Genomic DNA, 14,329 nt, shown 5'->3' with positions numbered 1-14,329 from the left:
TTACAACTGTGACCTGGCCAAGATCAAGCAAAGCATTGCGACACAAACAACAACACAGAGTTACACATGGAATAAACAAACGTACCGTCAATAACACAGAAGAAAAAACGAGTCTATATACAGTCTGTGCAAATGGTGTTAGGTGATAAGGCAATAAATAGGCCAATAGTAGCGAAGTATTTACAATTTATCAGATTAACACTGGAGTGATTGTTGAGCAGATGATGGTGTGTAAGTAGAGGTACTGGTGTACAAAAGAGCAGAAAAGTAAAAACAGTATGGGGATGAGGTAGGTAGATTGGGTGGGCTATTTCCAGATGGACTATGTACAGCTGCAGCGATCGGTTAGCTGCTCAGATAGTTGATGTTTAAAGTTAGTGAGGGAAATATAAGTCTCCAACTTCAGCGATTTTTGCAATTCTTTCCAGTCACTGGCAGCAGAGAACTGGAAGGAAAGGTGGCCAAAGTAGGTGTTTGCTTTGGGAATGACTAGTGAGATGCGCGTGCTGCGGGTGGGTGTTGTTGTCGTAACCAGTGAGCTGAGATAAGGTGGAGCTTTACCTAGCAGAGACTTATAGATGACATGGAGCCAGTGGGTCTGGCGACGAATATGTAGCGAGGGCCAGCCGACTAGACCATACAGGTCGCAGTGGTGGGTGGTATAAGGTGCTTTAGTAACAAAACGGATGGCACTGGGATGGACTACATCCAGTTTGCTGAGTAGAGTGTTGGGAGCCATGTTGTAGATGACATCGCCGAGGTCGAGGATCGGTGGGATAGTCAGACGTACACTATGTAGGGAATGTGGTGCCATTTGGGACAAAGCCTGTGTGAATGTGATTTTCTTAATGGATTTATTCTGTTTGTCCTGTCCAGTGAGATGCCCAACTATGATGTCATCATCCCAGTCATTCTGAAGGAGGGGATTGATGAACTCCCCAACCACTGCAAACTCACTCCAGGCAATAATAATTATTAAGGAAAAACAACCTTTTATGAGTAGATGGTACTCACCATCAGGGTTGTTGGGGGGTGTATTGTTTATTTCGGTGTGGCATTTCTGACCCCTGTTCCTCAGGTGTACCGTTGAGGCCCATGCTGGCTCACCCCACCAAAGGTGTAGGAGAGGTGATGAAGAGATTTGATGAAGCCGCCTTCACCTGCGAGTACAAGTATGATGGAGAACGAGCACAGGTGTGTGTGTGTCCTATACATGTCAGCTACATGTTTGTTATTTCTGTGTGTCCTATACATGTCAGCTACATGTTTGTTATATCTGTGTGTGTGTGTGTCCTATACATGTCAGCTACATGTTTGTTATATCTGTGTGTGTGTGTGTGTCCTATACATGTCAGCTACATGTTTGTTATTTCTGTGTGTGTGTGTTCTATACATGTCAGCTACATGTTTGTTATATCTGTGTGTGTGTGTGTGTGTCCTATACATGTCAGCTACATGTTTGTTATTTCTGTGTGTGTGTGTTCTATACATGTCAGCTACATGTTTGTTATTTCTGTGTGTGTGTGTTCTATACATGTCAGCTACATGTTTGTTATATCTGTGTGTGTGTGTGTCCTATACATGTCACCTACATGTTTGTTATTTCTGTGTGTGTGTGTCCTATACATGTCAGCTACATGTTTGTTATTTCTGTGTGTGTGTGTTCTATACATGTCACCTACATGTTTGTTATTTCTGTGTGTCCTATACATGTCAGCTACATGTTTGTTATTTCTGTGTGTCCTATACATGTCAGCTACATGTTTGTTATTTCTGTGTGTCCTATACATGTCAGCTACATGTTTGTTATTTCTGTGTGTCCTATACATGTCAGCTACATGTTTGTTATTTCTGTGTGTCCTATACATGTCAGCTACATGTTTGTTATTTCTGTGTGTCCTATACATGTCAGCTACATGTTTGTTATTTCTGTGTGTTCTATACATGTCAGCTACATGTTTGTTATTTCTGTGTGTCCTATACATGTCAGCTACATGTTTGTTATTTCTGTGTGTCCTATACATGTCAGCTACATGTTTGTTATTTCTGTGTGTCCTATACATGTCAGCTACATGTTTGTTATTTCTGTGTGTGTGTGTGTGTTCTATACATGTCACCTACATGTTTGTTATTTCTGTGTGTCCTATACATGTCAGCTACATGTTTGTTATTTCTGTGTGTGTGTGTCCTATACATGTCAGCTACATGTTTGTTATATCTGTGTGTGTGTGTTCTATACATGTCACCTACATGTTTGTTATTTCTGTGTGTCCTATACATGTCAGCTACATGTTTGTTATTTCTGTGTGTCCTATACATGTCAGCTACATGTTTGTTATTTCTGTGTGTCCTATACATGTCAGCTACATGTTTGTTATTTCTGTGTGTGTGTGTGTTCTATACATGTCAGCTACATGTTTGTTATTTCTGTGTGTCCTATACATGTCAGCTACATGTTTGTTATTTCTGTGTGTCCTATACATGTCAGCTACATGTTTGTTATTTCTGTGTGTCCTATACATGTCAGCTACATGTTTGTTATTTCTGTGTGTGTGTGTGTTCTATACATGTCAGCTACATGTTTGTTATTTCTGTGTGTCCTATACATGTCAGCTACATGTTTGTTATTTCTGTGTGTCCTATACATGTCAGCTACATGTTTGTTATTTCTGTGTGTCCTATACATGTCAGCTACATGTTTGTTATTTCTGTGTGTCCTATACATGTCAGCTACATGTTTGTTATTTCTGTGTGTCCTATACATGTCAGCTACATGTTTGTTATTTCTGTGTGTCCTATACATGTCAGCTACATGTTTGTTATTTCTGTGTGTGTGTGTTCTATACATGTCACCTACATGTTTGTTATTTCTGTGTGTCCTATACATGTCAGCTACATGTTTGTTATTTCTGTGTGTCCTATACATGTCAGCTACATGTTTGTTATTTCTGTGTGTCCTATACATGTCAGCTACATGTTTGTTATATCTGTGTGTGTGTGTCCTATACATGTCAGCTACATGTTTGTTATATCTGTGTGTGTGTGTTCTATACATGTCAGCAACATGTTTGTTATTTCTGTGTGTGTGTGTCCTATACATGTCAGCTACATGTTTGTTATATCTGTGTGTGTGTGTGTCCTATACATGTCAGCTACATGTTTGTTATATCTGTGTGTGTGTGTCCTATACATGTCAGCTACATGTTTGTTATATCTGTGTGTGTGTGTGTGTTCTATACATGTCAGCTACATGTTTGTTATTTCTGTGTGTCCTATACATGTCAGCTACATGTTTGTTATTTCTGTGTGTGTGTGTCCTATACATGTCACCTACATGTTTGTTATTTCTGTGTGTCCTATACATGTCAGCTACATGTTTGTTATTTCTGTGTGTGTGTGTTCTATACATGTCACCTACATGTTTGTTATTTCTGTGTGTCCTATACATGTATACACCTATACATCTGTGTGTGTGTGTGTGTGTGTGTGTGTCCTATACATGTCAGCTACATGTTTGTTATATCTGTGTGTGTGTGTTCTATACATGTCAGCAACATGTTTGTTATTTCTGTGTGTGTGTGTGTGTGTGTGTGTGTGTGTGTGTGTGTGTGTGTGTGTGTGTGTGTGTGTGTGTGTGTCCTATACATGTCAGCAACATGTTTGTTATATCTGTGTGTGTCCTGGTTAGGAAGCAGACATGGTGCTATTGTGCCTCAGGCTGTGAGGCCCTCCCGAGTGGAGGCTGTAGAGAGGCCCTCCCGAGTGGAGGCTGTAGAGAGGCCCTCCCGAGTGGAGGCTGTAGAGAGGCCCTCCCGAGTGGAGGCTGTAGAGAGGCCCTCCCGAGTGGAGGCTGTAGAGAGGCCCTCCCGAGTGGAGGCTGTAGAGAGGCCCTCCCGAGTGGAGGCTGTAGAGAGGCCCTCCCGAGTGGAGGCTGTAGAGAGGCCCTCCCGAGTGGAGGCTGTAGAGAGGCCCTCCCGAGTGGAGGCTGTAGAGAGGCCCTCCCGAGTGGAGGCTGTAGAGAGGCCCTCCCGAGTGGAGGCTGTAGAGGCCCTCCCAGTGGAGGCTGTAGAGAGGCCCTCCCGAGTGGAGGCTGTAGAGAGGCCCTCCCGAGTGGGAGGCTGTAGAGAGGCCCCCAGAGTGGAGGCTGTAGAGAGGCCCCCAGTGGAGGCTGTAGAGAGGCCCCCCGAGTGGAGGCTGTAGAGAGGCCCCAGTGGAGGCTGTAGAGAGGCCCTCCCGAGTGGAGGCTGTAGAGAGGCCCTCCCGAGTGGAGGCTGGTGAGAGGCCCTCCCGAGTTGAGGCTGGTGAGAGGCCCCCCCGAGTGGAGGCTGTAGAGAGGCCCTCCCGAGTGCCCTGTGACGTGTTGTCCGCTTGGCCATTTATCTGCTGTCTGACTCCTGAAATGGCCACCAGATGGCGCTCTAACACAGCTGGCTCTCAGAGCTTGTGTTCCACCTTTATAGGTTAACCCTGCATATTTCTGTCTGATATGACATATATTATGACAGTCGGCAGAAGCGTATTCAAAGCAACGGACAGTAGTGCGTCCATTTTCTTATGAGTGGCCCGTGGGGGAATTGAACCCACTGTCCTGGTGTTTTTTTGTTGTTGTAAAAAGTGTAATACTCCATCAACTGAGCCACACAGCTCTCCTCTACGAACAACAGGAAACTCACTGCCTGTTGTTGGTTTGAATGGTTCAGCTAGTGATAATTGTATGTCTTGTGCAGATCCATATCTTGGAGAACGGGGAAGTGCGTATTTTCAGTCGCAACCAGGAGGATAATACCACCAAATATCCTGACATCATCTCTCGCATTCATACGGTAACAATGACTCTCTCAACAGTAGCACACTCAATGAGCATCCCAAATGACAGCTTATTCCCTATATAGTTCACTACTTTTGTCCAGAGTACACCACATACAGAATAGGGTGCAATTTCAGGGATACAATCTGATATCATCTTAGCCCCTTTATCATGGACATAAGCACACTGCATGATAATACCATTACCTGTCTCTCTCTCGCTCTCGCTGTGTCTCTCAGGTAAAGAATGAGTCTGTGATATCCTGTGTGTTGGACACTGAGGCAGTAGCTTGGGACAGAGAGAAGAAACAGATCCAACCGTTCCAGGTTCTCATCACACGGAAGAGAAAGGTGACAGGAAAGAAATGAGTGGTCCTCTTACTGAGTAACCATGGTTTCTCTAATCATTTTTATTACAGCCGGATGGCTGATGAGCCCAGGTGGCAGTTTCCTCGGTGGTCGTAGATCCTTTTCCTACCAGGCTCTGATCATGGGGTAGACTGCTTTGTCTAACCCCTCGACCTGTCTGGTTTGGTTAGACCTCCTGGGAGTTGGGCTTTCTCCCATCGGCATAGCGCTGAGGGGCTGTCGAGCCCTCTCACTGTCACAATATACTGAGTACTGGGACCAAAACATCTAGGTTGGAATCCTCTTTTAGTGGGTGGTGGGTTAGATGGGTGGGGGGGTTAGATGGGTGGGGGGTTAGATGGGAGGGGGTTAGATGGGAGGGGGTTAGATGATAAGTAGGAATGGTGTTAAGTGACCTGTACTGTGTATTCTGTAGGATGTGGCTGATATCAATGACCTGTACTGTATATTCTGTAGGACGTGGCTGATATCAATGACCTGTACTGTATATTCTGTAGGATGTGGCTGATATCAATGACCTGTACTGTATATTCTGTAGGACGTGGCTGATATCAATGACCTGTACTGTATATTCTGTAGGACGTGGCTGATGGCTGATATCAATGACCTGTACTGTATATTCTGTAGGACGTGGCTGATGGCTATCAATGACCTGTACTGTATATTCTGTAGGATGTGGCTGATATCAATGACCTGTACTGTATATTCTGTAGGACGTGGCTGATATCAATGACCTGTACTGTATATTCTGTAGGACGTGGCTGATGGCTGATATCAATGACCTGTACTGTGTATTCTGTGGGACGTGGCTGATATCAATGACCTGTACTGTATATTCTGTAGGACGTGGCTGATATCAATGACCTGTACTGTATATTCTGTAGGACGTGGCTGATATCAATGACCTGTACTGTGTATTCTGTAGGACGTGGCTGATGGCTGATATCAATGACCTGTACTGTATATTCTGTAGGACGTGGCTGATATCAATGACCTGTACTGTATATTCTGTAGGACGTGGCTGATGGCTGATATCAATGACCTGTACTGTGTATTCTGTAGGACGTGGCTGATATCAATGACCTGTACTGTATATTCTGTAGGACGTGGCTGATATCAATGACCTGTACTGTGTATTCTGTAGGACGTGGCTGATGGCTGATATCAATGACCTGTACTGTATATTCTGTAGGACGTGGCTGATATCAATGACCTGTACTGTATATTCTGTAGGACGTGGCTGATATCAATGACCTGTACTGTGTATTCTGTAGGATGTGGCTGATGGCTGATATCAATGACCTATATTCTGTAGGACGTGGCTGATATCAATGACCTGTACTGTGTATTCTGTAGGATGTGGCTGATGGCTCATATCAATGACCTATACTGTATATTCTGTAGGATGTGGCTGATGGCTCATATCAATGACCTGTACTGTATATTCTGTAGGATGTGGCTGATGGCTCATATCAATGACCTGTACTGTATATTCTGTAGGACGTGGCTGATATCAATGACCTGTACTGTATATTCTGTAGGACGTGGCTGATATCAATGACCTGTACTGTATATTCTGTAGGACGTGGCTGATGGCTATCAATGACCTGTACTGTATATTCTGTAGGATGTGGCTGATATCAATGACCTGTACTGTATATTCTGTAGGACGTGGCTGATGGCTGATATCAATGACCTGTACTGTATATTTTGTAGGATGTGGCTGATGGCTGATATCAATGACCTGTACTGTGTATTCTGTAGGACGTGGCTGATATCAATGACCTGTACTGTGTATTCTGTAGGATGTGGCTGCAGCTGATATCAAGGTCCAAGTGTGTGTGTACGCCTTCGACCTGCTGTATCTCAATGGAGAGGTGAGTGGATGAGAATATGAATTATAAGGTCGGTTAGACATGGACACCTTTTCCTATTTAGTGCACTAGTTTTGACCAGGGCCCGTTGGTTTCTGGCCCAGAGTAGGGCACTATATAGAGAATAGGGTGCCATATGGCATGTTTAAGCAATAAGGCCCGAGGGGGTGTGGTATATGGCCAATATATCACAGCTAAGGGCTGTTCTTAGGCACAACGCAACACAGAGTGCCCGGGCACAGCCCTTCGCCGTGGTATATTGGCTATATATCACAAACCCCTGAGATGCCTTATTGCTATTATAAACTGGTCGCCACGGCTTTCAACCAATCAACATTCAGGGCTCGAACCACCCAGTTTATAATGATTAATTAGACATTGATTGTTGTGTTTGTAACATTGGTGGTAATAGTGTGTCTCTCTCACTTAAATTGTCAACTGGACAACATTAACAACAATAACCAAGTGTCAAAATAACCAACACATTGAACAATAACAATAAGCATAGAGGACATGTGCAGGTTGATTGGTCTGTCAGACACTGTCCCTCATCTTATGGCAGGCAGCAATGTAGTACGCTGCCAATCCACAGCTCTCTGCGTCCTCCCCCCAACAGGATGGGGGGGTGGCCTACTCTCATCAGAGGGGTCTTTGAAACCTTGAATAAGGGTTTCAAATGTTGAGAAATTATATTTTTTATGTTTTGTCAGGACTCTCTGGGTGTCTCTCTCGTGCTCTCTCTCTCTCTGGGTGTCTCGCCTCTCTCTCTGGGTGTCTCTCTCTCTCTGTCTCTCCTCTCTGGGTGTCTCGCCTCTCTCTCTGTCTCTCTCTCTGGGTCTCGCTCTCTCTCTCTGGGTGTCGCTCTCTCTCTCTGGGTCTCTCTTCGTGTCTCTCTGGGTCTCTCTCTCTCTGGGTCTCTCTCTCTCTGGGTCTCTCTCTCGTGTCTCTCTCTGGGTCTCTCTCTCTCTCTGGGTCTCTCTCTCTCTCTCTCTCTCTCGGTCTCTCTCTCTCTGGGTCTCTCTCTCTCTCTCTGGGGTCTCTTTCTCTGGCCTCTCTCTCTCCTTTCTCTGGGTCTCTCTCTCCTTTCTCTGGGTCTCTCTGGGTCTCTCTCTCCTTTCTCTGGGTCTCTCTCGGTCTCTCTCTCTCTCTCCTTTCTCTGGGTCTCTCTGGGTCTGGGTCTCTCTCTCTCTGGGTCTCTCTCTCTCTCTCTCTCTCTCTCTCTCTCTCTGGGTCGGTCTCTCTCTCGGTCTCTCTCTCTCTCTGGGTCTCTCTCTCTCTGGGTCTCTCTCTCTCTGGCTCTCTCTCTGGGTCTCTCTCTCTCTCTGGGTCTCTCTCTCTCTCTGGGTCTCTCTCTCTGGGTCTCTCTCTCTCTCTGGGTCTCTCTCTCTCTGGGTCTCTCTCTGGGTCTCTCTCTCTCTGGGTCTCTCTCTCTCTCTGGGTCTCTCTCTCTCTCTCTCTCTCTCTCTCTGGGTCTCTCTCTGGGTCTCTCTCTGGCCTCTCTCTCGGTCTCTCTCTCTCTCTGGGTCTCTCTCTCTGGGTCTCTCTCTCTGGGTCTCTCTCTCTGGGTCTCTGGGTCTCTCTCTCTCTCTCTCGGTCTCTCTCTCTCTCTCTCTGGGTCTTTCTCTGGGTATATTTACATTGTTTGTCCTCCACTGGTTGTCCTATTCGAAGTCTTGACACTGCAGTTTTTTGCCTAATGGATATGGGAGTTTATCAATGTTTGATTTGTTTTCAAATTCTTTGTGGATCTGTGGAAAATATGTCTCTAATGTGGTCTCGCTCTCTCTGGGTTTCTCTGTGGGTGTGTCAGTCTCTAGTGAAGCAGCCCTTGTCATGTCGCAGGGCTCTGTTGAAGAAGAGCTTCCAGGAGAAGGAGGGAGAGTTTGCGTTCGCCCGCGCCATCGACTCAGACAACACAGACGTCATAGCTGAGTTCCTGGAGCAATCGGTTCGAGGTTTGTGGGATGAGTCTGTGTTTTTTTTATACCGTGTGTGTGAGCAGTCTGTTCACTGTGTTTGTTTGTGAGGTCACTTGTCTTCTGTGATCTCCTTCTGTCCTTGACTTGTTTATTCATGTCTTAGGCTGTGTCCTTAATGACACCCTATTCCCGATATAGTGCACTACTTTAGACCAGAGCGCTCTTTATGGTCCCTGGTCAAAGGTCATGCGCTGTTTTTGCCGGGGATGGTGTAGCATTCTAAGCCGCTTCCTCTTGGATCATGTATAGTGCTGCAGCAGAGACCACCATCCAGCCCACTGCTATTTCAGCCCCCATCCAGCCCACTGCTATTTCAGCCCCCATCCAGCCCACTGCTATTTCAGCCCCCATCCAGCCCACTGCTATTTCAGCCCCCTCCCAGCCCACTGCTATTTCAGCCCCCACCCAGCCCACTGCTATTTGTGCACTGTACAGCAAAGGTTTTACCAAGAACATTCCAGAAGGACTAATTTGAGGCAAAAAGGGAATTGTCGTTGTCTTACGTCAGATGGCGTCACTCCTACGCAACGCTCGTCCCTCAATCAGTCTGTCTTGTAGGACATCGAACTCATCTTAAAATGTTGGGATTCCCGAGCATCCGCCATTCAAAAATGGAAACTGTTCCTAAAATGTTATATCAACGTGCTCTTGTATGACTTACCATGATATCCTTAGAATAACAAGCTAAAGTAATACAAATATTGTGACAATGATTAATTTTCTCAAACTATATCCTGCAAAAATGTTGCAAAGATGTCGGCCGCCAGTGCAGTGACTTTAATCAGCTCGCTGTCATACTGACGTGGTGAGCTAGCTAGCTGTCGTACTGACGTGGTAAGCGAGCTAGCTGTCGTACTGACGTGGTGAGCTAGCTAGCTGTCGTACTGACGTGGTGAGATGGCGAGCTAGCTAGCTAGCTAGCTGTCGTACCGACGTGGCTAGCTAGCTAGCTGTCGTACCGACGTGGCGAGCTAGCTAGCTGTCGTACCGACGTGGCGAGCTAGCTAGCTGTCGTACCGACGTGGCGAGATAGCTAGCTGTCGTACCGACGTGGCGAGCTAGCTAGCTGTCGTACCGACGTGGCGAGCTAGCTAGCTGTCGTACCGACGTGGCGAGATAGCTAGCTGTCGTACCGACGTGGCGAGATAGCTAGCTGTCGTACCGACGTGGCGAGCTAGCTAGCTGTCGTACCGACGTGGCGAGCTGTCGTACCGACGTGGCGAGCTGTCGTACTGACGTGGCGAGCTCTACCTTTACTGACATTTTTAAAGCTTGTTTAAATGACCCTAAAGTTGGGCCTCCCGGGTGGCGCAGTGGTCAAGAAGTCTTCACTGCAGCTCCAGCTGTTCCACCAGAGACTCTGGGTTCGAGCCCAGGCTCTGTCGCAGCCGGGAGGTCCATGGGGCGACTCACAATTGGCCTAGTGTCGTCCAGGTTAGGGAGGTTTGGCCGGTAGGGATATGTTTGTCTTATTGCGCACTAGCGACTCCTGTGGTGTGCCGGGCGCAGTGCACGCTAACCAGGTCGCCAGATGCACTGTGTTTCCTCCGACACATTGGTGCGGCTGGCTTCCGGGTTGGATGCGCGCTGTGTTAAGAAGCAGTGCGGTTGGGTTGTGTATCGGAGGACGCATGGCTTTTGACCTTCGTCTCTCCCGAGCCCGTACGGGAGTTGTAGCGATGAGACAAGATACCACATAATTGGTGAGAAAAGGGGGTCAAATTTACATTTGAAAAAAATTAACTTTGGGGCTGCAAGTCTAAAAGGGACTGTGTTTCCCCTGCGATCGCTAACGTTACTCTGTATGGTTGGGTCAGCTGAGCATAGCAGCTGTCTTGGGAGGCGACTGCAGCGACCAACAGCTGCTTCATGAAAACTCATCATGTGAGCGTCAGCACTACTAAAGTAGCTTGCTAAGCTAGCTGTTGTTGGAAGCATTCAGTGTGTGTGTGTGTGTGTGTGTGTGTATTACTAGGTATAGGCTTGGTTGGTTAGCAGCATCGTTTCAGGGACTGGTTCAGCAAGCTAATGTTGGACATTTTATGACCGCTTCCTTGCCCATTGTCAAACTTCAGAAATGCTCAGAGATGCACAAACAGTCTCCGCTAGATGTAAAATGGAGCGACTACGACTTCCTCACCAACAACATCATTGACAGATGTATTGTTTTTGCTTACGTTCATTCAGACTGTTTTCAGGCAGAAATTGTGTTCAGCAGACGATGTCACCTAGGTAGTATTTTTTTTAATGTTCGACGACACATTGTAGCTGAATTATCCCATCACCCTTGCGAGATACGAGACAGATCAGTGCCGGCAGAATCGACACGCTCTCTGACTGAGGACGATGGGGAATCGACACGCTCTCTGACTGAGGACGATGGGGAATCGACACGCTCTCTGACTGAGGACGATGGTGAATCGACACGCTCTCTGACTGAGGACGATGGGGAATCGACACGCTCTCTGACTGAGGACGATGGTGAATCGACACGCTCTCTGACTGAGGACGATGGTGAATCGACACGCTCTCTGACTGAGGACGATGGGGAATCGACACGCTCTCTGACTGAGGACGATGGGGAATCGACACGCTCTCTGACTGAGGACGATGGGGAATCGACACGCTCTCTGACTGAGGACGATGGGGAATCGACACGCTCTCTGACTGAGGACGATGGGGAATCGGGAAAGCCCACGCTCTGACTGAGGACACGCTCTCTGACTGAGGACGATGGGGAATCGACACGCTCTCTGACTGAGGACGATGGTGAATCGACACGCTCTCTGACTGAGGACGATGGGGAATCGACACGCTCTCTGACTGAGGACGATGGGGAATCGACACGCTCTCTGACTGAGGACGATGGGGAATCGACACGCTCTCTGACTGAGGACGATGGGGAATCGACACGCTCTCTGACTGAGGACGATGGGGAATCGACACGCTCTCTGAGGACGATGGTGAATCGACACGCTCTCTGAGGACGATGGTGAATCGACACGCTCTCTGAGGACGATGGTGAATCGACACGCTCTCTGAGGACGATGGTGAATCGATACGCTCTCTGAGGACGATGGTGAATCGACACGCTCTCTGAGGACGATGGTGAATCGATACGCTCTCTGAGGACGATGGTGAATCGATACGCTCTCTGAGGACGATGGGGAATTGATACGCTCTCTGAGGACGATGGGGAATCGACACGCTCTCTGAGGACGATGGGGAATCGACACGCTCTCTGAGGACGATGGTGAATCGACACGCTCTCTGAGGACGATGGGGAATTGATACGCTCTCTGAGGACGATGGTGAATCGATACGCTCTCTGAGGACGATGGTGAATCGATACGCTCTCTGACTGAGGACGATGGTGAATCGATACGCTCTCTGAGGACGATGGGGAATCGATACGCTCTCTGAGGACGATGGGGAATCGATACGCTCTCTGAGGACGATGGGGAATCGACACGCTCTCTGAGGACGATGGTGAATCGACACGCTCTCTGAGGACGATGGGGAATCGACACGCTCTCTGAGGACGATGGGGAATCGATACGCTCTCTGAGGACGATGGGGAATCGATACGCTCTCTGAGGACGATGGGGAATCGATACGCTCTCTGAGGACGATGGGGAATTGATACGCTCTCTGAGGACGATGGGGAATTGACTGCCATTTGGGGGACATTAAGTGTTTTGTTTCTATGGGCCCTCGTCAAAAGTAGTGCACTATATAGGGAATCGGTTGCCATTTCCTGTTTTTAAATAGATTTTAAATTACATTTGGGACGCACTGTAAATGTTGTTTCTGTATGTAATTCTGGATTCATCAGACTCCTGTGAGGGACTCATGGTGAAGACTCTGGAGAAAAATGCCACGTATGAAATCGCCAAGCGCTCTCACAACTGGCTCAAGGTACAGACACACCACAGGGTTCTCCCCAGGATTTAACAAGGTGCTGGGGGGGGGGTGCGCGTGCCCGGACAGGGGCAGCCTCCCCCTCAAGACTGAGAGTTTTGCGGTTTTTAACATCGTTAACTGACATTTCTTGCTAGAACTAAAAAGTGCCTTCTATATAACGAAGTAAAAATAAATATTAACTTTTTTTATTTATATGTACATGAATGTATATATACATAACACACAGTACCAGTCAAATGTTTGGACACCTACTCATTCAAGGGTTTTTCTTTAGTTGTACTATTTTCTACATTGTAGAATAATAGTGAAGAAATCAAAACTATTAAATAACACATGGAATCATGTATTAACATTAAAAATGTGTTAAACAAATCTAAATGTATTTGAGATATAGCCACCCTTTGCCATTCTCTCAACCAGCTTCATGAGGTATTCACCTGGAATGCTTTCCCAAAATATGCTGAACACTTGTTGGCTGCTTTTCCTTCACTCTGCAGTCCAACACATCCCAAACCATCTCAATTGGGTTAGCATTAGTTTTTGATGTCTTCACTATTATTCTTCAATGTAGAAAATAGTAAAAAAATTAATAAAAACCCTTGAATGAGTAGGTGTGTCCAAACGTTTGACTGGTACTGTGTGTATATATATATATATATATATATATATAGTGGCGCAGCCAGGCCACAAGGTGGCGCAGCTCCTCTTACATTCTTTGGCGAGAACCCTGCACTACACATGTGCACGCAAACACAAGAAGTTCTTCTAGGATTGTCTATAAATCCTCCCCATCTCTCTGTCTAGCTGAAGAAGGATTATCTGGATGGCGTGGGGGACACGATGGATCTGTGTGTGATCGGAGCCTATCTGGGGAAGGGCAAGAGAGCAGGGACCTACGGAGGCTTTCTGCTCGCCTGCTACGATGAGGACAATGAAGAGTTCCAGTCCGTCTGCAAGGTGAGTGTGAGAGGGGGTTTCTGTGTGGGGGGGGGGGTTTCTGTGTGTGTGTACCTGTCTGCCTGCGAGGTTACTTTTCCCCCTTTGTCTCTGCTGGTTTGTCTGTTTTGAAAGGTGACAGCTCCTCGGGCCAATTAGGCTCAAGGCATTTAACACAGGGTATTCTGTCAGTTGTGTTATTCTACTCTGCTAAAGGTCTCGTCTGGTTTACCGCAGGGGAATGTGTCTTTCTGGTTCTTTTGTCTTTGCAGATTGGGACAGGTTTCAAGGATGAAGATTTGGAGCAACATTATACATTCTTAAAGGTACAATACAGAGACCATTGCTGTGTTCTATTCTCCTTTTGTGAAGCGAAGCCCGGAGTTTCTGTTGCAAAGTTGCCAAAAGTCTTTAGATCCAATTAACTATGAAGCCATTGTC

The 14,329-nt window shown here is 46.8% G+C and overlaps 1 protein-coding gene and 1 long non-coding RNA gene across 6 annotated transcripts in view; one reads left to right on the top strand and one right to left on the bottom strand.

Moving 5' to 3' along the window:
* lig1 (ligase I, DNA, ATP-dependent) overlaps positions 1-14,329 on the top strand; it is a 35,985-nt gene that overhangs the window by 15,911 nt on the left and 5,745 nt on the right. Inside the window, exons 17-25 of the mRNA XM_052476260.1 lie at positions 877-962; positions 1,079-1,194; positions 4,728-4,823; positions 5,047-5,157; positions 6,981-7,052; positions 8,860-9,004; positions 12,864-12,946; positions 13,757-13,909; positions 14,161-14,214. Coding sequence (XP_052332220.1) covers positions 877-962; positions 1,079-1,194; positions 4,728-4,823; positions 5,047-5,157; positions 6,981-7,052; positions 8,860-9,004; positions 12,864-12,946; positions 13,757-13,909; positions 14,161-14,214 — 916 coding nt within the window. The remainder of the gene's footprint in view (positions 1-876; positions 963-1,078; positions 1,195-4,727; positions 4,824-5,046; positions 5,158-6,980; positions 7,053-8,859; positions 9,005-12,863; positions 12,947-13,756; positions 13,910-14,160; positions 14,215-14,329) is intronic.
* LOC127910952 (uncharacterized) lies at positions 1,207-3,437 on the bottom strand. Of its 5 annotated transcripts, none has more exons than XR_008076987.1 (5): positions 3,331-3,437; positions 2,854-2,970; positions 2,247-2,363; positions 1,679-1,912; positions 1,207-1,259 (listed from the first exon to the last, which is right to left on the bottom strand). It is a non-coding gene; the product is annotated as an uncharacterized LOC127910952 (long non-coding RNA). The 5 variants fall into 5 exon arrangements; XR_008076985.1 differs by lacking the exon at positions 1,207-1,259 and adding an exon at positions 1,292-1,541; XR_008076984.1 differs by lacking the exon at positions 1,207-1,259 and having other exon boundaries at positions 1,595-1,912.

This window comes from Oncorhynchus keta, chromosome 23, assembly GCF_023373465.1.
Source record: "Oncorhynchus keta strain PuntledgeMale-10-30-2019 chromosome 23, Oket_V2, whole genome shotgun sequence".
Classification (NCBI taxonomy): domain Eukaryota; kingdom Metazoa; phylum Chordata; class Actinopteri; order Salmoniformes; family Salmonidae; genus Oncorhynchus; species Oncorhynchus keta.
Note: the sequence above shows the minus strand (reverse complement) of the source record. Positions and strands in the feature narration are given on the sequence as shown.